Source organism: Pyrus communis, chromosome 10 (assembly GCF_041283825.1).
Source record: "Pyrus communis isolate YQ-2024b chromosome 10, ASM4128382v1, whole genome shotgun sequence".
NCBI lineage: Eukaryota > Viridiplantae > Streptophyta > Magnoliopsida > Rosales > Rosaceae > Pyrus > Pyrus communis.
In genome coordinates, this window is record NC_142574.1 from 3937852 (window position 1) to 3958217 (window position 20366).

Genomic DNA, 20366 nt, shown 5'->3' on the forward strand with positions numbered 1-20366 from the left:
AAGGGTAATCGCCACTCTTTTACCATCTTGGGCGAAATCGACAGATACTCTTCTTTTGTAACATAAGAATCATTCACTGGTTGCTATGCTATTAACTTCCGCAGCTCATCAAATCGGCAGTGCTTGGATTTCTGAGACAGTGGCATAATGGTAATTTCAAATGCTTATAAAACCCGTCATATTTTAAACCAGGCCCGGCAAACGGGCAGAGGGAAGAGGGAAACCAATTGAGGCTGCGCTGGGTTCGGCAGCTGCAGCAACTCGGTCGACAATATCGACGGATTAATAGTACAGTAGTAATTATGCTTATTTCACTCAGAAATCTAGCCAAATCCAAGGCCAATACCAACTGCTCCCTTTGCTCCTCCTCCGCCGCCATCCTCGATGCCAATTCTCTTCTCTCCGCCGCCGCCGCTACCACCACCAGCAGCATCAGCGGTGGTTGTTATTGCTTTTGTTGTTCCTTCAGTTTCAGCCCCAACGCTTCCCCTGCCGCCGCTGCTTTCTCAACCATGGCCCGCATGACTCCGGCGAGGGACGTGGTCCTCTCTTTCAAAGAATGGTTCCAGACTCGCAACGACGCCTTATTGGACCGCATCTTCCTCATCCTCAAATCCTCTACCGACGGCGACGCCGCCGCCACCACCTACCGCCGCCTTAACGGCGACGGCGACATCCCCTTGCGCTATAATATCCCTTACTCCTCCGCCGACTTGGCCCTTTCCCATCTCAGTCTCCGCCTCACGGAGGCCTTCGTCCTCGAGGTCCTCCGCTACGGCAGCAACGACCATGATGTCCTCTCCTGCCTCAAGTTCTTTGATTGGGCCGGCCGCCAGCCCGGCTTCCACCACACCCGCGCCACCTTTAACGCCATCTTCAAGATCCTTTCCAAGGCCAAGCTCATGTCTCTCATGCTCGACTTCCTCTCCAACTACTGCAAGCAGAGGTACGCCCACACCGTCCGATTTTACGACACTCTGGTCATGGGCTACGCCGTCGCCGGCAAGCCCCACATTGCCCTCCAACTGTTTGGTAAAATGCGCTTCCAGGGTCTCGACCTCGATTCCTTTGCCTACCATGTCCTTTTGAATGCTCTAGTGGAGGAGAGTTGCTTTGATGCTGTTCAGGTCATTGCCAAGCAGATTTCTTTGAGGGGTTTCGAGAACGAAATTACCCATTCCATCATGCTCAAGTGGTTCTGTAAGCAGAAGTTGCTCGATCAAGCTGAAGCCTATTTGCGTCAATTGGTGTCTGACGGCAAGCCGGTCACTGGCCATGCCATCAGTGTCCTTGTGGACGCCCTTTGTAAGCAGAAGAAGTTCCAGCATGCTGGCCAATTAGTCGAGGAGTTTCAGGACCTTGGGGTGGCTTTCATGGAGAGTGTTTATAGTGTGTGGATGCGTGATCTTGTTCAGGCTGGGAGGTTGGATGGAGCATTGGAGTTTTTGCAGAACAAGAAGTCATTGGAAGGGTATGTACCTGATGCTTTTAGGTACAATACTCTGATATGTAGGCTTTTGAAGGAGGATCGCCTCGAGGAGGTTTGTGATTTGTTGATGGAGATGAAGGAGGGTAAGATTTCCCCTGATAAGATCACCATGAATGTTGCCTTGTGCTTCTTCTGCAAAGCGGGGATGGTGGATGTCGCACTTGAGTTGTATAATTCAAGATCTGAGTTTGGGCTCACGCCTAATAGTATGGTTTACAACTATTTGATCAATGTTTTCTGTGGGGATGGTAGCATTGACGAAGCCTATCGAGTGTTGAAGCATTCTATGGAACAAGGGTATTTTACAGGTAGGAAAACATTTTCTATTCTGGCAGACTCATTGTGCCGAGAGGGAAAGCTCGAGAAGATGAAAGAGTTGGTTATTTTCGCCCTAGAACGAAACTTTATGCCAAGTGACTATACATTTGATAAGTTCATTACAACTCTTTGCAGTACTGAGAGGGTAGAAGACGGTTATTTGGTACATGCGGAACTCAACAGAATTAATAAGGTTTCTACAAAGAAGACATATTTTAGCTTGATAAATGGTTTTAACAGGTCCAGCAAGGGGGATATTGCTGCCAGGCTTCTGATTGAAATGCAAGAAAAGGGTCACTTACCAATTCGTAAACTGTTCAAAGATGTAATTTGCTGTCTCTGTGATATGGAAAATCCAGATAAGCAATTTTTTACTTTGTTGGAGATGCAGTTGTATTGTAGGGAACCCAGCCGTGATATATACAACTTTTTCATCTACGGAGCTGGGCATGCCAAAAGGCCCGATCTGGCTAGACAAGTATTTGAGATGATGGAGCGGAGTGGGATTCATCCCAATGTGAGATCAGATGTTCTTATGTTGCAGGGTTATTTGAAGAGTGAACGAATTTCGGATGCATTGAACTTCTTCAATGATCTGCACCAGAGAAGAAAGGTGATGGGGAGAAGGCTATACAGCACCCTGATCGTTGGTCTATGCAAAGCCAAAAAGGCGGAAATTGCAGTTAACTTCTTGATGGAAATGAAAGAGAAGGGAGTGGTTCCAAGCGATGACTGTTACGAGTTTCTGATACAGTTGATGTGCCAGAACAAAGAATTTGATATGGCGGTAAATCTCATAAATGACTTGGAGAAAGTTGGCCGCCATATTACATCCTTTACTGGTAACATACTTCTGTTGCAATCTCTGAAAACTCCAGAGCTCTACAAGTCTTGGGTACGGCTGAGAGAGGAGCAGAATGAGATGTCTGATTGTTCAATGCTTGGTCTGCTCATTGGTGCGTTTTCTGGTCAGATTAAGGTGAGCCGAGATATTGGGAATTTGGAAGAAGCAATTGAAATGTGCTTTCCACTAGACGTGTTCACACACAATTTGTTGATTAGAAGACTAAGCCAAAGCAACATGGAGCACGCTTGTGCTTTGTTCGAAAAGATGTGCCAGAAAGGTTATGAGCCTAATCGATGGACTTACGATGCCTTGGTAGAGGGTTTTCTTAGACATGGGAGAACCTCTGAGGCAAAGAGATGGGTAGAAGTGATGTACCGGAAAGGGTTTTATCCAACAGGGCGCACAAATCTACTCATTTAATTGGATTTCATTTGATAGACATTACACAGTTGCAAAGCTTGTACGAGCTTTTGCTGCCGTGGTAAGATTTGTCTTGTTGATATTTTCAATTGTGTTTTCGACCATGTTGGAGTGTTAGTCACCAAAGAGTTATTCAATAGGGTGAGTCTTCGACAATATGCTACACTGAATATAAGCGCACCGTGCTCTTTTTGCTTCAACCAGGTTTTTATCATACAGAGTTTTCATTGCAAAGTTTTAGCGAGGCAACATTATGCGCATCAAACATATCAAAGTTTCCTAAGTTGTGATCGATTTTTCTCTTTTGTTTTGTTTTTATCCCATTGGGTTTTCATGCAAAGTTTTATTGGGCAACTGTTATTGATTCGTGAACATTCGAGGGGGAGTATTGTAAATAACATTCATCATCATCATATGACAGCTTACTTCAGGGTTAATATGCAATATGTAGTCAGCTAGGACATTTTTTATATAAATTATAAGCCTATAAATAGACACTCTAATTTATCCTCTCAATGTCTCCTGTCACACACATGTCCATTTAGTTCTGTTATTATTTTCGTTTGATTTATTTAAGGATAATTAAATACAATAAAAATATTTTGAAATTTTTCTGTAGAAATAATAAATGTTTATTATGTGGTCAATATATTATTATTGTATTGTCATTATATTATCATTGTGTGGTTGATACATACTCAATATCTCATGTTATTGAAATTTACCACTTTTACAAACTCAATACTAAAATATGTTTATTGTAATTATTATTTTTATTTAATTAGATAAAAGAAAATATAAAGTTCATATGCAAAAAGCTAAAAAGTGTGCCAAAAATATAAGGCCCATCTACTTTGGGTCAAATATAACCCGGAACCATAAATGAAGAGCTGTTGCGTCCACCAGGAGTAGCGGTTTATTTGAGTGAAGTTTCCAGAAGAAAGAGAAGCAAAGCTTATTTACAGAGAGTCCGCCAAATTTTGAGAAGGAAAGCAAATCACAAATTGAAACTGAAACCCTAGCTTAGCAAAGTGAACAGAAATGGAGAAATCATGGTCATCGTTGGCACCGTCGAGCTCCGATGGCTCCCGAGAGCTTCAGTGCATCGGCAAGTTAGAAATTGAAAGGCCGAACCCCGTCGGCTTCCTCTGCGGCTCCATCCCTGTTCCCACCGACAAAGCCTTCCACTCTTGCGATTCCGCTCTCATTCCCTCCCGCCAAACGTCCGTACGCCTTTCCCTCTCTCTCTCTCTCTCTCTCTCGAGTTGTTTCAGTTTTCATTGATTTTGTTTGTGAATTTTTCAGAGTGAGTGCTCCGCGGTATCGAATGCTTCCGACGGAGACGGACCTGAAGAGCCCGCCATCGCTGAACAATGTTCTTCCCATTGCTGCTGTGCACCCCAAGGCCGCCGGAGGTATGCTCACTTCTCTTTCAATTTTAGTCTAATAATATTTTCCGTTTTCAGTTTTTGATGCTATAATTTTGTAGAGTATGTGGGTGGTAGAAATATTGAAATAATTCGAGGGTTTTTTTTAGAATTATTTTTGGCTTCTGTAACAAGCATGGTATGGATATGGTATTATTTGAGTTGGCAGATATAGCTTGGGATGGTGGTACTGTTTCATCAAATCTCACTAGAAAATGTGAGGCCCTTGCGGTGTCTGGATTGGTTGATTATGGGGATGAGATCGACGTCATTGCTCCAGCTGACATTCTGAAGCAGATCTTCAAAATGCCATATTCCAAGGCTCGATTATCAATTGCAGTTCAGCGTGTTGGACAGACGCTTGTTCTCAATACTGGGTGTGTATTAGCCTGTTAATGTGCTATTCTATTTTGTCCACTATTTTATAAAATTTAGAAGGAGAATAAAAACTTATCTGATCCTTTTCTCAAGTGTAGGCCTGACATTGAAGAGGGGGAAAAGTTAATAAGAAGACGTAAAAATCAATCAAAATGTGGAGATCAGTCTTTATTTTTGAATTTTGCTATGCATTCTGTTCGGATGGAAGCTTGTGATTGCCCGCCAACTCATCATGTTCCATCACAAGAGCAATCAAAATCCTCTGTTCTTCCTGGGGCAAATACTCAGTTCGTGGGACAGCATGATGATGTTGCTCCGGGCGGAAAATCAAATAGTCCAGAGTACACACAGTTTAAAAGGGATGATTTCTTTTTAGCAAATAAGAAGGATAAGAAAAATAAGGGGCGCAATCCTGTCAAAAAGGCTTCACAAGTTGGCGAGAAGTCCAGGAGCTCAATACAAGAGTCTGAAAAACATAGAAGAGTTGGTAACGACGGGTTTCTAAGGGTTTTGTTTTGGCAATTTCACAATTTCCGCATGCTCATAGGGAGTGACTTGCTTCTGTTTAGTAATGAAAAATATGTTGCTGTTAGCTTGCATCTCTGGGATGTGTCACGACAGGTTGATGTGGTGTACTAAAATTTTTGTCCTATTCTTTTTCCTCCATTTCTTTTTTTACGTATTAACTATTTTCCTCTTTTGTTTCTTTGTCTGTTTTTTTCCTTTTTATTAATCTTACTGGCAGGTTACACCATTAACTTGGCTTGAAGCCTGGCTTGACAATGTCATGGCAAGTGTGCCTGAGATGGCCATTTGTTATCATGAAAACGGTGTTGTGCAGGGATATGAGCTTTTGAAAACAGATGATATATTTCTACTAAAAGGGATCTCTGAGGATGGCGCTCCTGCTTTTCATCCTTATGTGGTGCAACAAAACGGCCTTTCTGTTTTGAGGTTCCTTCAAGAAAACTGCAAGCAAGATCCTGGAGCTTATTGGGTACTGATGTGATTTGATTTTATTTGAAACTGATTTTTCATTTGCCTTTTCTTTTTGCAGTTTGATTTTTTGCAATTCCCATAATAATATTCATTATATCTTAAAAATTTCAGCTGTATAAAAATGCTGGGGAAGATGTCATTCAACTCTTCGATCTTTCTGTGATTCCCAAGAACTGTTCTCCTGATGATTGTGATGATAACTCAAGCCCCCTTCCTTCTCTATTGCATCAAGGAAGAAGTGATTCTCTGTATTCATTGGGGACTCTCTTGTATCGAATTGCTCACAGGCTTTCACTTTCAGTGGTATGGAAGAAATTTGACTATTTTACTCGCTAGCTTCCTTTGTTCCTTCTTTTAGTGATTACTAATTTATTTGGAATTCCTGCAGGCTCCAAATAATATGGCAAAGTGTGCAAGGTTTTTCAAAAAATGTTTGGAATTCCTAGATGCGCCAGATCATCTGGTACTGTATAATGAACTGACATTTTTACCTTTTTATATTTGTTTGGTTACTAATTCAGCATTTTTGTCAAAATCACAGAAAGAAAATGATGACAATAATTGATGTACTGCTTAACAGGTTGTGCGGGCATCTGCACATGAACAATTTGCAAGGCTTATTTTGAACCACGATGAAGAGCTGGAATTAGAGCCTGATGATCTGCCTGTAGAATGTGAACTTACAGTCACTGATGCTGAAGAAGATTCTTTGGATTTAAGTAGCAATTCTGAATCAACGGTACATGAAGAACCTCAACTGGTGGGACAGGAAAAATCATATGACGATTGTCAAAATGTTGAAGATTTAGTAACTGAAGCTTCTGTAAAGATGACTTTAGAAGCAAATGCATATTCTCCCAGAAATTTGATAGCAGAAGGTAGCACAGACTACGGAGATTTGACAGAAGCTGTACCAAATTCCTCTGGTATTGAAAGCTCTGCAGTTTGCAAATTGCCTGCAACAACCGGACATGTAGTTCAAACTGTTGCTGAACCAATCTCTTCTAAGCTAGCTGCAATACATCATGTTTCTCAAGCTATTAAATCTCTCAGATGGATGCGCCAACTGCAAACTACTGAATCAAAGTTGATGGACCAGGAGAGTGAAACCCATGATAGGCCACCTTCATCTATTAATCTTTCTGTTTGTGCATGTGGTGATCCTGACTGTATTGAAGTTTGTGACATTAGAGAATGGCTTCCAACATCAACATTGGATCACAAGTTGTGGAAACTTGTTCTTTTGCTTGGAGAGTCGTATTTGGCACTTGGACAAGCTTACAAGGAGGATGGTCAGTTGCATCAAGCTTTGAAGGTTGTAGAATTGGCCTGCTCTGTATATGGATCAATGCCTCAGCATCTTGAAGACACAAAATTCATTTCTTCCATGAATAGTTGTTTTCCATCACCAACAAAATTCAGTTATACAAATAAAAAGATTACATCATCTAATAGTGATCAGGAAGATCTGAGCTCCAGCTCCACTCATGGTTGTCTTTCATTCGAGCAGTTCTCATCCATCTACCTCTTCTGGGCCAAGGCATGGACACTGGTTGGAGATGTTTATGTTGAATTCCATTTGGCTAAGGATAGTATCACCTCTCCACTAGCAGAGAGAAAATATTCTATTAGAGAGTTGAAAGTTTCATCTGAGGTTGTCAAAGAAGTTAAAAGGCTCAAGAAGAAGTTGGGGCACAATACACAAAACTGCAGTTCATGTTCTCTAGTAAATTGCAGCTGCCAGAGTGATAGGGCAAGCAGTGGTAGCAGTGCAAGTAGTAGTAGTGGCGATATGCGCTTGGTAAATTCTGGCAGGAAATACAGTAAAAGACCATATGCTAAGAGCAATGCCTTCTCGCTTGCAAGAGAGACTGAAGATGATAATCCTTGTTTGAAAACCGAGAGTGGCAAGGTTTCTGATTGTGGATATCTGCACCAAAAGAGAAATGGTGAAACCATAGAACAATCTTCAAATATGGATATGCTAACAGTGAAACATGTGTCATCTGATAATTCTGACAATCTAGAAGGCACTTTAGGAGTGCATGACATGGGGCCGATACTGGCCTCTCAATCTAATGCTTCTGTGAGAGAAACAACGAAAGTGAAAAATGGTGGGATATTCAAGTTCCTTGGAGGTCCTGCAGTTGGAGATGCTGAAAACAATCTTTCGGAAGCCTGTTGCTGTTACGAAGCTGCTACAAAGGCATTAGGTGGTCTTCCATCTGGTTCCGCTGAACTACAATCTATAATGAAAAAGAAAGGGTGGGTATGCAATGAACTGGGTCGAAACAGACTTGAAAGGAAAGAACTAAAAAAGGCTGAATTTGCTTTTGTAGATGCTATAAAAGCATTCAGAGAAGTCTCTGATCATACCAACATCATATTGATAAACTGTAACTTGGGGCATGGAAGACGAGCATTGGCAGAAGAGATGGTATCAAAGATTGATGGTCTCAAGGGGCATCCGATCTTTCATAACGCATACAACCATGCATTGGAGACCACAAAGTTAGAATATACTGAATCTCTTAAGTATTATGGGGCAGCAAAAGCTGAACTCAATGCTTTTGTTGAAGAGGCTGGCCCTGAATTAAACAATTTGAGGACTGAGGTATACACACAGTTTGCTCATACGTATCTGAGGCTCGGAATGTTCTTGGCAAGAGAAGATACAACTGTTGATGTCTATGAAACTGAAATGATGGTCGATGTGCATGTTGGTTCCACTAGTCCTAGTGGCAGAAAATCAAGAAAACAATCACGAAAGCATGAGATTTCAGCCAACGATGCCATTAGAGAGGCACTGTCTGTGTATGAATCATTAGGTGAATTGCGGAAACAGGAGGCTGCATATTCCTATTTTCAGTTGGCTTGCTACCAAAGGGATTGTTGTTTGAAATTCTTAGAGCCAGATCATAAGAAAAACAACTTACCCAAAGGCGAAAACACAATTCTCCAACGAGTCAAGCAGTATGCATCCTTGGCGGAGAGGAACATGCAAAGGGCCATGGATTTCTACAGCCCAAAAACGCATCCTACCATGTACCTAACTATTCTTATAGAGAGATCAGCTCTTTCATTGAGCCTTTCAAGCCCTTTACACTCAAATGCAGTAAGCTCTTGAACTTGCTTCATACATAATGCATTGAATTTTGCTTGCAAATAATGTCTATCCACCTTTTTCTCAAATTCAGAGACTTGAAAGTATATGTTATACACATTTGCATGCACAAATGGCACCACATTTAGCTGTACGTGAAATCAAATTATAATATGTATTTTAAATGAGAAGATTGTTTCTGCTATTTATTTGATGAAGTGATAACGCTCCCTTCTTTTTTTTTTAATTTGAGATTTTGTACTATTTTAGGAATTATACAGGGGAATTGAATCCTAAGAAGAGATTTTATTCATCTTGATGACTCTCTAACTTGTCCTGTTTATCGCCATGTAACATCACACTAAGTTGGTTAGGATTGTATTTGATTAGGGAGTTGATCAAGGGATTTAATTTTGATTTTCGGACTGGCCCTATAAAAAAAAAATGGGATATGATATGTATTCATACTAATGGAAGTTGATCAAACTCCTTGTGGTCTCCTCTCTTTCATTTGTTGGCTATCTGTTCTGCTGCATCAGTCTTCCGTAGTCTTCACATCATGAGTGACAATGTAGAGGCCATTTATACATTTCGTTAGTTATACTGCAATTAATTAACATAGGTAAGTAGAATTAGCACGTATTGAATGTTATGCTATTCTTTATTTGAAGAGTTCATCGTAACTAGGATTATGACTTTATATAATTTTGTGAGGTGGTTCCAGACACAGTTTATATAATCTTGTCTTACTGTTATTGTTTCTGTTACATGTAAAATACTCAAAGAAGCTAAAACATTGCTTGTGTTGCAGATGTTGGAATCAGCTCTGTCTTGCATGCTTGAAGGACGGTATGTGTCAGAAACAGACTCGGACTCTTGGAAAACCGATCACCCCGAGGTACATGCCAAGTTTTGGAATCAGTTGCAGATGATTTTGAAGAAGATGCTGGGTGTGGCACTTTCTTCACGCACAAGCAAATCTTCTGTTTCTCAGCCAGCTTCAGGATCCAGCAGGTGTGGGGATACTGAAAAACTGAGGGAGCTTTACAAACTCTCTCTTAAATCCACAAAGTTAAATCAATTGGATGCTATGCACTCCCTGTGGACATCATAATCTTAATCTGGAAGTCGTTTCTGCGCAACAAACCCTATTGTAATAATACGTCCATAACAGATTGGAGAGAGAGAAAGCTTGGGTTCTGTTCTGCATATCATAATACCAAAGCATTGCTTCAGGAATTGAAGGGAGAGGGTATGATTTGTTGAATTTTTTATATTCTGTTACTTGTATGTATTGTATGTATGCAAGCGTGGATGTATGGATTTATGTAAGTAATATGTATGCATGTATGAATGTATGCTTTGCTCGTTTTGAGTTAACCTACGCTCCCGTCTCATAATTTTTTATGAATTTGATTCCATGCAAACTTTGTGGATGTTCAGTATGACTAGAATTCAATGTTTAGTGGCCTTGGAAATTTAAATGCTTTGGATAACATGAGTTTTCACATGCTAAACGAAGACCTATGGATGCTAAGGTTAGAAAATGCGGTTTAAGAAGAAGCTCAGAGCAAAAGAAGTAAGTGAAGACCTAGAAAGACTTGAAAATAGACTTTAAGAAAATACATGTAGTACTTGGAGCTAATTGAAAACTTGGCGCAAAACCAAAAGCAATGACGGTTTTTAATGGGATAACACTTTGTTGTTGGATAACATGAGTTTAAACTTGGCATTAGGTGCTTTCTTCCATGCAAAAAATGGATTTAGCTTTCTAAATTTGTTACAATGTAAGAGGAGGATAAAACTCATTTTCCATTAGGCCCTTAGCAATAGGATGTAAGGTACAACAATTCCAACTGCAACACTAGTCAATCACTCTTCAACATTGCAAAATATTTTCCTTCATGGGAGCTTACCCAAGTGAAAATTCGACATGAAAATAGGAAGAAAATAGCTCAAGATCCATTGAAATTCAAATTATACGTAACACTATTTTCTCATTGCACGCTGCCCCTATTATTGTGGTAATGGCGGGACAAGAGGCATGTTCTTAAGCCAATGGGCATTTTTTCTCGAATTCCTCTTGCTCTTTGCGACATAACTCGAATTCATTTGTATTGTAATACATGCATCCAACATAAGCATCCATCTCTTTCGTGCACTTCTGATGAAGATCCTTCAGCCTGCAAGGACAAATGTCATATTTAGAAATGGAACAAGGCCTGCCTCTCCTTGCTCCACGAAAAACAAAAGAAGCATCTGCTAACATGTTCATCAGTCTGTTAGATGGGAGAACTAAAACATTTTATGCAAGTTTCTCGATAAATTCTGGGAACTCTTTGATAAATTGTTTCCAATACCGTTGTATCTCAAGTTTTCATAGACATCACGCAACTAACTGGATTATCAAATCACCGAAAAAAAAAGTCCAAATCTTAAATAGTGAAAATACAAGAATGTGATGCAGAATTCAAAACATTTCGAGAGGTGAGAGAAAAAGGAATGATGATCCTTGAAAATTCGTCCAATTCAAAAGCTGTTCGTGAGTATCCAGGGATCAGTGGGATTTTTCTTTTTCATGTTTGGGCAAACACTCCTCCGAACTTAAAGTCAATGGAACCTAATTAATTGGTTACGCGCTTTTTCTAGTGGTTTTAGGCCATTGAATAATTGTGCAAGTTGGTAAACAATGGCAACTTCAGGATGTCTAACAGGATACACCCAAACCCGAGCCCAAGCCCCTATCCAATAGGATACGCCCCTTGTGGTGTTCTCTCAAACCCATGAAGACCACACTCTCACCCTAGAGCAATGCCCTCTCTAGTAACCCAAGAGATAACCCACACTTGTAGGTCTCGCCTAAGAGATATACTATCTCTTGTACCAAATGCACTTAGATAAACTCCATCTAAGCCATGCTTCAAATGACCAAGGCCTCTAGAAATCACTAGCCACTTCCTTGCACCAATGCACCGACTTGCATTAATACGTGAAATTTAACCTAGTTGCCCCACTAATGGAATTCTCTAAAGCTACCCATAGTTATCTGCCAATACACCAATTAATCAGCCAAATAACCATTGTATATTTTTTTGGTCACAAAATAACCATTGTATTAATTACACTACAATGCCAAGAGCCAATTAAGGAAAATACAATGCATGTCTTCCATTATCAATGCATGTAAATTATGTAATACAACATGCATTTACCATGTGTAAATTCATGGGAATTCCAAAAGCCATGCAACTCCACTATGGAGGGACCGTTCCCAATACCATGAGCTGCATTGAGTTCATTTGAGCAATTGAAGCGTCAAACTGTTTATAACCCATGAGCCACATTGATCTCATTTCAGCAATCCTAATGGAGCTCATTTGAACAATCGAAGCGTCAAACTGTCTATAACCCATGAGCCACATTGATCTCATTTCAGCAATCCTAATGGAGCTCATTTGAACAATCGAATTGATCTCATTTCAGCAATCCTAATGGAGCTCATTTGAACAATCGAAGTGTCAAACTGTCTATAACCCATGAGCCACATTGATCTCATCTCAGTAATCCTAATGGAGCTCATTTGAGCAATCAAAGTGTCAAACTGTCTATAACCCATAAGCCACATTGATCTCATTTCAGTAATCCTAATGGAGCTCATTTGAGCAATCAAAGTGTCAAATTGTCTATAACCCATGAGCCACATTGATGTCATTTCAGTTATTCTAACGGAGCTCATTTGAGTAATCCAAGTCTCAAATTCTACATAACCCATGAGCCACATTGATATCATTTCAGTAATCCTAATGGAGCTCACTTGAGCAATCGAATTGTCTATAACCGATAAGCCACACTGATGTCATTTCAGTAATCCTAAAGGAGCTCATTTGAGTAATCCAAGTCCCAAATTCTACAAAACCCATGAGCCACATTGAGCTCGTGTGAGCAATCCAAGTATCAAATTGTCTATAACGTATGAGCCCAATTGAGCAACCTAAGTGCAGTCTCTAATCAATAAATCACAGACCACTCAAACTTTCCGATTCCAAAGGGAAATAAAAAGGGGGAGAGAATTAGAAATGGCTTACAGGGTAAGAACGCATTGAGTGACTTGGCGACCTTTTTCGAGACATTTCTCAGGGTTCGGGTCCTTCTTCTTGCACTTGAGAAAAGCCACGTTCTCCGCTTGGCAGTTGTACTGAATGTGCTTCGCCGCCGCCGTCAGAACCGCCGATGTTGGGATCGGATCTCCTGCTGGGTCCACTGCGCTCGCCATTTCCCACTTCTTCCGATCGATTCTGGTAAATAAAAAATTAAAATTAATACATAAAAATGTAAATTTTCAGAAATTGAATTGGAAAAGAGAGAGTAGAATTGGTAAAGTCCGCACCTTTACTTTTCGTTTCTGTTGGGTTCTGCGGTGGAATGAGTTTTTCTCACCTGAAACTGAGTGTTAGGTTATGGTGGAGGAACAAAACATAACCCTCCAAAGGCCAAATTTCATTTTTCATTTTTGACCCTTATAGTTTCTATAGTTTCAATTGTGCCAATTAGTTTATATTGTTGGAATTCGATAATTTATCACGATTTATAATTGATGCATTTTTTTGGCGGATATAGTTTATTATTATTTTTCAACAGCTATATTATGAGCTCAAACACGGAAGGAGATCTCGTCTGGATCTCTTCTATTAAGGTCACCGGATTAAGTGATTTAGATCTTTGAAATTTCATCCAATGACTCACTTGTTTTGATCTCTTAAAAGTTATAATAATTTTTTGCCGTTGGATGAAATTTCAAAGGTTCAGATCACTTGATCCGATGACCTTAGTGAAAGAGATCCGGACCTCAAACACCTCCGTATCCTGATTTAGGGATGTATTCAATTAGAATTCTGATAAATTTTAATAGAATTATGAGAGTATATTTTAAAAAAAACAGTATAATCAAGATAATAAATAAAATTACAATTTATGTCTATTTTCAAGGAAGCAACATGGGAATCTCATATAGAGGGATATTTTAGTCATTTAATATTCTAAAAAAAAACCAAATCATCAGACCAGTAAGAACTAAAAATTGTAGTCCGTGAGTAAGAATTGTTATATGTTTAAATCAATTATGACAGAATGGTCTACTTCGCACAAATCTCAAAGTAAAACTCTAACAGAGGTAGAGATAGAGATCAAGCAGCCACGACGACTCAAGAGTATTTACTCCACCCTAGTGGTAATAGTTTTGGATCCTTTTTAACTTTTTATTATAATTTTTTAATAGACGCTGCTTCAATGTTGAACATTTCAGCAGGAGGTTTTGCTTACACCAAATTTTGGGTAGACACGTGTCCAAGTTTTAATTAAAAAAATCAAAACTTGGACACGTGTTCATCTGAGATTGAGTGTAAACATGATCTCCTTCTGAAATGTTCAGCAGCCAAGTTTTGTTGTTTTTTAATTCCAAAATTTGGTACAATCCAAAATGCACCAAACTATGGGCAATATTAAAAATTTTGCCGAATTGGCCAATAGGGCATGAAAGCCGAGTTACACCGAAGAAAAATTGTAAAATTGGCACAAAGCAAAATGCAAGGACGAAGAACAAACCTCAACCAAACTATGGGGACCAAGAAGCGAAATTTAGGGGTCTTTCTTTTATTTACCAAATAAACAAAAAGAAAGAAACTAAGGGCATTTCAGTCCTTTTAAACAAATATGATGTCAGTTACAACGCGAGCGTTATGGCATCGTGTTATTAGGGCTTCAACTTCAAGCTTTCAACTCTGAACCGAATCCGTCTCTTCGGCTTCCTCCTCGTCGTCCTCTCTCTTACAAATTAAATTTTACAACAGTAAGTGCAAAACTCTTTCAACCAATTTCTACCCCTATCTTTTTCTTTATGCGTTTTTGTTGTTGTAGTAGTTCTGCTGCACTGCTTGTTTGTTTTAAATCTTTTGAATTGGGAATGGTCGCAGATTCACAGGCTCGTTTTTCCAATAGGTAATAGGGTGGTTCTGTATCAGTTTATGTTCTTCCTTGTCACTGACGTTACGATTTAGTAGTATTACTCTCACTGTGTGACCCTATTAACATAGGGAGAGAGTATGGTTCTCCCATTGTGTGACTTAGCGTCATCCCCCTGAAGAGTAGAATATCATCGTACATATGAAAAAACAGAAGCTTTTGTTCTTGAAATAGCCTTTGCCTTTGGTTCCGTGATTTTTGTCTCCATGTGGTTCAGAGGTTTCATGTTTGACGCACATTGATTGTTGTAATGACGAAATATATTTGTGATGAGTTTTATGCCTTGTTTTGATCTAGGGTCATTGTAATGACGAAATATGTTTCCTTTGCATGTGCTCTGTTTCTGAGTGTAGAGTTGATAGCAGTGCATATGACTTGTTTGTTTAGAGGTGGATATCGTCAATTAGAGAAGTACAACCTTAATATTTTGAGGGTATGAAATTATGGACCACTGTCATTTTAAATTTTTGGTGCAAAGAGCTTTCTTGATTTCATTCTTAATTGAGTTTTACCCTCGTTTGGTGTCAAAGATTGAATTGGATTGCTTAACTCACGAGAAACATTGTCCGTTGAAGGAAGAAATGTATTTCATTCACGACTAGTACATCTTCTACCTTCAAATTAGACAAAATATGAAAAAAGTTGACATCAATTTCTTCATTCAACGTACATTGAATCTAGTGAGTTATGTAATCCAATCCTAATCATAGACACCAACCGGGCCTAAGTGCTTCCTTTCGGGCCACAATTATGCAGTTTTTCCTTTTTGTTTGGGGGGTGGGATATTGATAGCCAATACGTATGCAGTAACATGTGCTTTCTGTTTTCTGTGGCTGATGATTTGCTTTCTGTCTGTGTTGTTTGAAGTAGTTAAAGAATGGCTGGTGAGAAGAAGAAGAAGACTACGATGGTCATTCGACTTGTCTCATCCGCTGGCACTGGATTTTTCTACACCAAGAAGAAGCCTCTTAAGGTGAGGGAAAAGCTTGAAATCCGAAAATTTGACCCTGTGGTAAATCGTCATGTTCTGTTTAGAGAGACAAAAGTGAAAGTTTGAGTCTTTTTTTCTTTCTCTTTGTTCCCTTCGTGTAGGCCTTTTGTTTTAGTTAGACCTAACTCCTCCTAAAAGCTTGCCTTGATGAAAGTTGTTGCTCTCTCTTGCTTAAGTATATATAATAAGTTCAAATTTTGATTGTTTAATTTTCGGATGAAGGGTTATATTTGTTAAATTCTCAACTATACCAAATAGAACTTTTGAGTATAAAACCGGGAAGGACTGCTCTAACCAACAAAACTAATTGTAATAGGGGTGTGAAAGATACGGTTACTCGTGAACTTTTTTTTTTTCATATGATTTGGGGGAAATGGTCTAGTTGGGTTTGAATCCCATCTTTCTCTTGTTGCTTAGGCAACTTAAACCCTCAACATAGTGAGGAATGAAGCGAAAGGCCTAACTCAACGACTATCAAGTACTATGCTAGAAATCTTGGCAATGCACACCCTCTTTAAAAAGGGTTGATTATTGCCCTTTTGACACTCTTTAAGGGCATCTATTGATCATTAGACATTCTTTAAAGGTGTCTTGATCATTTGACACTCTTTAAAGGCGTCTATTGACATTTACACCAAATCGGCACACTACTAAAATATTTGACAGAGTTTACTAGCTCCTACCCTAGTTATATTTCGAATCGACATGTTAAGCGCCTATGCCTAATGCACTTATATTTTGAACAATGCTTTGCTACTGAAGAATGATAAGAAACTCTTACCCAAAATTCTTTGTGTTCAAATAACAGAGCTTTGTGCTTATGATTAGAACCGTTCATATTACGAATCATTATCTAAATATCACCTTTGCGAAAAATGAATTAAAACAAAGGATGTTTAGACAATTTATTGTAGCAAATGCATAGACAGTTCGTAATACTTTTATTTATTCCCGTTCATTTGTTTTTACCCAGTTCAATAACTCAATGATCCTAATTTTAATTGATTTTTTGCAAAGACGATTTTTATAAAATGATTTACGATATGAATGGTTCTAATTATAAATACGAAGTTTTATAAATTAACAACAAACAATTTTGACTAAGAACTTCCTACTCATCTTTTGAGTATCCAAATATTATTCTTATATTTTCCGGACAGTTCAATATTGGTACTCCCAAAGAAAAAAAAAATAGAAAACAAAGGAAAATAAAAATAGAAAACAAAGGAAAATAAAATAGAAGATAAAGTAAAGGAAAGAAAGGATAAGGAAGAAGGTGCCATTCCAAAGTGCAGGCCTAAGAGGCAAAAGGCAAAGGCAAAAGGAAAAGGCAAAGGCAAAGGCAAAGGCAAGGGCAGAAGAGTAAAGAGAGAGACGGAGTTACCAAACAAACACAAATTGAAATTGTGATTGAATTGTATAAAAAGGAATGGTAAGAATCACCAAGGCTTTCCTGTCTTCAATTTTGCTTCTGAATCTCATCATCTTCTCTGTGTTCGCCATGGCCGACCAATCTGCTCCCAAATCCGTCGCTGCTTCCTCCGAAACGGCGGTCCACATCGTTTACACCGAACGCCCTCTCGAAAATGAAGAGCCCGAGTCCTATCACATCCGAACCCTAGCCTCCGTCCTCGGCAGGTCTCTCTCTTCTGTTTGTTTCCTGGGAAAACGAAAGAAAAATGAATTTGTGAATTTGTGAATTTTGTGAACTTGTGATTTGCATACATACATATATACGTACAGTGAGGAGGCTGCCAAGGAGGCGCTGGTATACAGTTACAAGACGGCTGCCAGTGGATTCTCTGCTAAGCTCACTCCTCAGCAGGTTGAACAAATTTCAAGTTAGTCCTCTCTCTCTCTCTCTCTCTCTCTCTCTCTCTCTCTCGTTTTTTATAATGTTGATGATGATTATTCTTCTGGTTCTTAGCAAATGTTATTTATTTATCCGATCCCATGTACTCCTCTTTGACATGGTTAATATGACTGCTTCAAGCTTTATGAGGCGATTGTAATGTTGATGTATGTCAATGTTTCAAGCTTCATGAGGCGACTGTAATTGTAAAGTTGATCTTTAAATTTCCGGTAGCGTATTGATTCTTTCTATTGGGGAATTAGGTGTGTACTGATTTATATAGGTTGGCCTTTGTGGGCTTGTCTTAGTTTTGTTTTGGACCCCAGATCCCATCTGTTTCACCAATTGTGGCTATTCTTTGCTTGTTCATTGTTATCACTTTCTGGCATGTTCAGAATGCGTTGGACTAATTTGGTATAGGGGATTGGAACGGAAACCCTCTAAATTCAAGGCATATTGAAGGTAGAGGAGAATGATTTTCATTTTGAGGGGATTAGATATGAAGGAAACTTCTCCCTTCTAAGTTCTAATCCTACCATTTGACGAGGATTATAATGGATAAGGTTTCTTCTTGAGAATAGTATCTTATCCACTCGAATTCAATTGTCTACACCAAATGAGGCCTTAGAGTTTCAGTTTTACCCCACTACCAGGTCATATTTGACGTGAACTTTGTCCCTATGTTTGGATCAAAGTCCCAAGGAGCATTGACTCATTTGTTAAAAATGAACTACGAGAATATTACTTGTGAACTACTTAAACACTACAAAGCTACTACTGAAACACTACAATTGCGCTAAAGGGACATTTAACACTGGGCTTTCAAAAAGACACCTTTCAAGGAGTCATTTGAGCAATCTCTCAAATGTGTTGTCTTTAGTCATCTTTAAGGCCCTCCTCTTATTTTTGTAGTGCATTCCTAACAAATTTAGCCTGAGTTCCATGAAACTTCAAAGTCCCTCACGCACTCTCAAGTTTCATGCCTTGAAATTCATAATATGCTATTTTTGGCATACCCAAATGTGGGAAAAACAAAAATAAATAAAATAGCAAATGATGTTTTTACTATTTATCATTGGTTGCATAATCTCTGTAATTCTCTTATCCTGTTGTTGATTCAGAGTCTTTGCAGTTCTAACTTCTAAACAAATCAAAGTTACCTGATGTAATTATTTAAAAAAAAAAACTTTTATGCTACTATTGTTGCTCCAATGAGTATCCCAGTGGTAGAACATCTACTGTTTCCTTGTTGATTCACATTATAATAGATTACTTTTGTTTAACTTAGGCTATACAATTGCCCATGCTTAATACCGATGGCTGACAGCCTGACACTGTGTTCCTTCTTCTTTTTTTGTCATTGTTTTTCTTGTTGTTGTGTATGACTACTATTAAGCGCATGGCAAATGTTGCATAATCTTTCATATAGTAAATTAATTACCAGTATCATGGCATTTGTTTGTGTCTCTAGGCTGGCATTGATATGAAGTACTGGTGTTATATGATAATTACGTCCATGATTGATTGCTCAAGTGTTTCGCTTTTCACATTTTGGGTCAATTTCAGCGTTTCATCTATTTGCTATGACAGATGAAGAACAGATATGAGTAATTCATTTTTTTATGCTAGGAAAACTTTAAGGCATGTGCATTACGAAAGTGAGTTTAATCGTTTCTTCTTCCAAAAATAAACGCCAAACAAAAGAGAAAAATCCATTTTATACGAAGTTTCTCAATGATGCCGGATTGTTGAATTACAGCTATACTTCTTTTGTGCAAGCTATGAGCCCGGTAAACCAGCCAGTTTCAGATTATAGAAATAAATACTCATTGTTTTGTTGTCTACTCGATATTGGCAGAGCTTCCTGGGGTTCTTCAGGTTGTACCAAGCAGGACACTCCAGCTGCATTCAGGACCTGGAAAGCTGCATTAGAGGAACTGAATTCCATAGTAAGAAACATGTTTTAAACTTAAGTATCCACCGTGCTGTATAAAACAATAAACTTGTTTACTCTTGGCATGCTGTCTACTTTTTCCATAATAAGGTTGATAATATATGTTTTAAGAGTGCCGCTCGTACTTATGTAACTATGGTATGTTGTATATATAGTTTTCGTAGATTACTTAATTCCTAGTTAAGTTGCAGATGTAGTAATTTGAGCATACGTCTGGTTCCTTAGGAAATATAAGATGGATGACTATGCTTATGTTCCAAAGATGACTTGTAAGGGTGCATTGCGAATGACAAACATTCGGGCCCAGGCTATAGGTTTTTAGTTTAATTTGGGAAGGCTTTGGGTCAATCAACGTGGTGGGTAGGGTAGGATTCAGATGAGGTGATGTAAAAATTAAGAGTAAACGAAAAGCACCTCATAGTGAGAGGATGGACCATTGGATTTGGGAGATGGAGTTAGATGGACTGGGTACACCGCCACGGTGGGGTCTTGTTCTTTAATAACACAATGTCATGTGGAGTGAGAGGAACACGTAATATTGTTTGGACTGCGACGCCATGGGTAGCCAGT

At 39.0% G+C, this 20366-nt stretch overlaps 4 protein-coding genes and 1 pseudogene across 5 annotated transcripts; 4 read left to right on the plus strand and 1 right to left on the minus strand.

Moving 5' to 3' along the window:
- Positions 1 to 91: 91 nt before the first annotated feature.
- On the plus strand, positions 92 to 3274 carry LOC137727575 (pentatricopeptide repeat-containing protein At1g71210, mitochondrial pseudogene; annotated as a pseudogene). The gene has a single exon (XR_015952283.1). The product of XR_015952283.1 is annotated as a pentatricopeptide repeat-containing protein At1g71210, mitochondrial pseudogene (transcript).
- A 711-nt stretch (positions 3275 to 3985) lies between these two features.
- On the plus strand, positions 3986 to 10361 carry LOC137727574 (uncharacterized). Its single transcript, XM_068466413.2, has 9 exons — positions 3986 to 4297; positions 4380 to 4489; positions 4671 to 4878; positions 4978 to 5500; positions 5625 to 5876; positions 5990 to 6181; positions 6267 to 6341; positions 6459 to 8993; positions 9793 to 10361. Exons 1-9 carry the CDS (start codon positions 4116 to 4118, stop codon positions 10093 to 10095), a joined length of 4380 nt encoding a protein of 1459 aa, XP_068322514.1. The 5' UTR covers positions 3986 to 4115; the 3' UTR covers positions 10096 to 10361.
- Positions 10362 to 10774: 413 nt separating this feature from the next.
- Positions 10775 to 13489, minus strand: LOC137727576 (NADH dehydrogenase [ubiquinone] 1 alpha subcomplex subunit 8-B). Its single transcript, XM_068466415.2, has 3 exons — positions 13369 to 13489; positions 13067 to 13276; positions 10775 to 11164 (listed from the first exon to the last, which is right to left on the minus strand). The coding sequence occupies exons 2-3, from the start codon at positions 13252 to 13254 to the stop codon at positions 11032 to 11034; spliced, it is 321 nt and encodes a 106-aa protein (XP_068322516.2). The 5' UTR covers positions 13255 to 13276; positions 13369 to 13489; the 3' UTR covers positions 10775 to 11031.
- A 2387-nt stretch (positions 13490 to 15876) lies between these two features.
- LOC137730352 (uncharacterized) lies at positions 15877 to 16199 on the plus strand. Its single transcript, XM_068469414.2, has one exon. The coding sequence runs from the start codon at positions 15877 to 15879 to the stop codon at positions 16054 to 16056; it is 180 nt and encodes a 59-aa protein (XP_068325515.1). The 3' UTR covers positions 16057 to 16199.
- Positions 16200 to 16207: 8 nt separating this feature from the next.
- Positions 16208 to 19929, plus strand: LOC137729212 (subtilisin-like protease SBT3.11). The gene is made up of 3 exons (XM_068468074.2): positions 16208 to 17628; positions 17734 to 17831; positions 19701 to 19929. The coding sequence occupies exons 1-3, from the start codon at positions 17420 to 17422 to the stop codon at positions 19772 to 19774; spliced, it is 381 nt and encodes a 126-aa protein (XP_068324175.1). The 5' UTR covers positions 16208 to 17419; the 3' UTR covers positions 19775 to 19929.
- Positions 19930 to 20366: the final 437 nt, after the last annotated feature.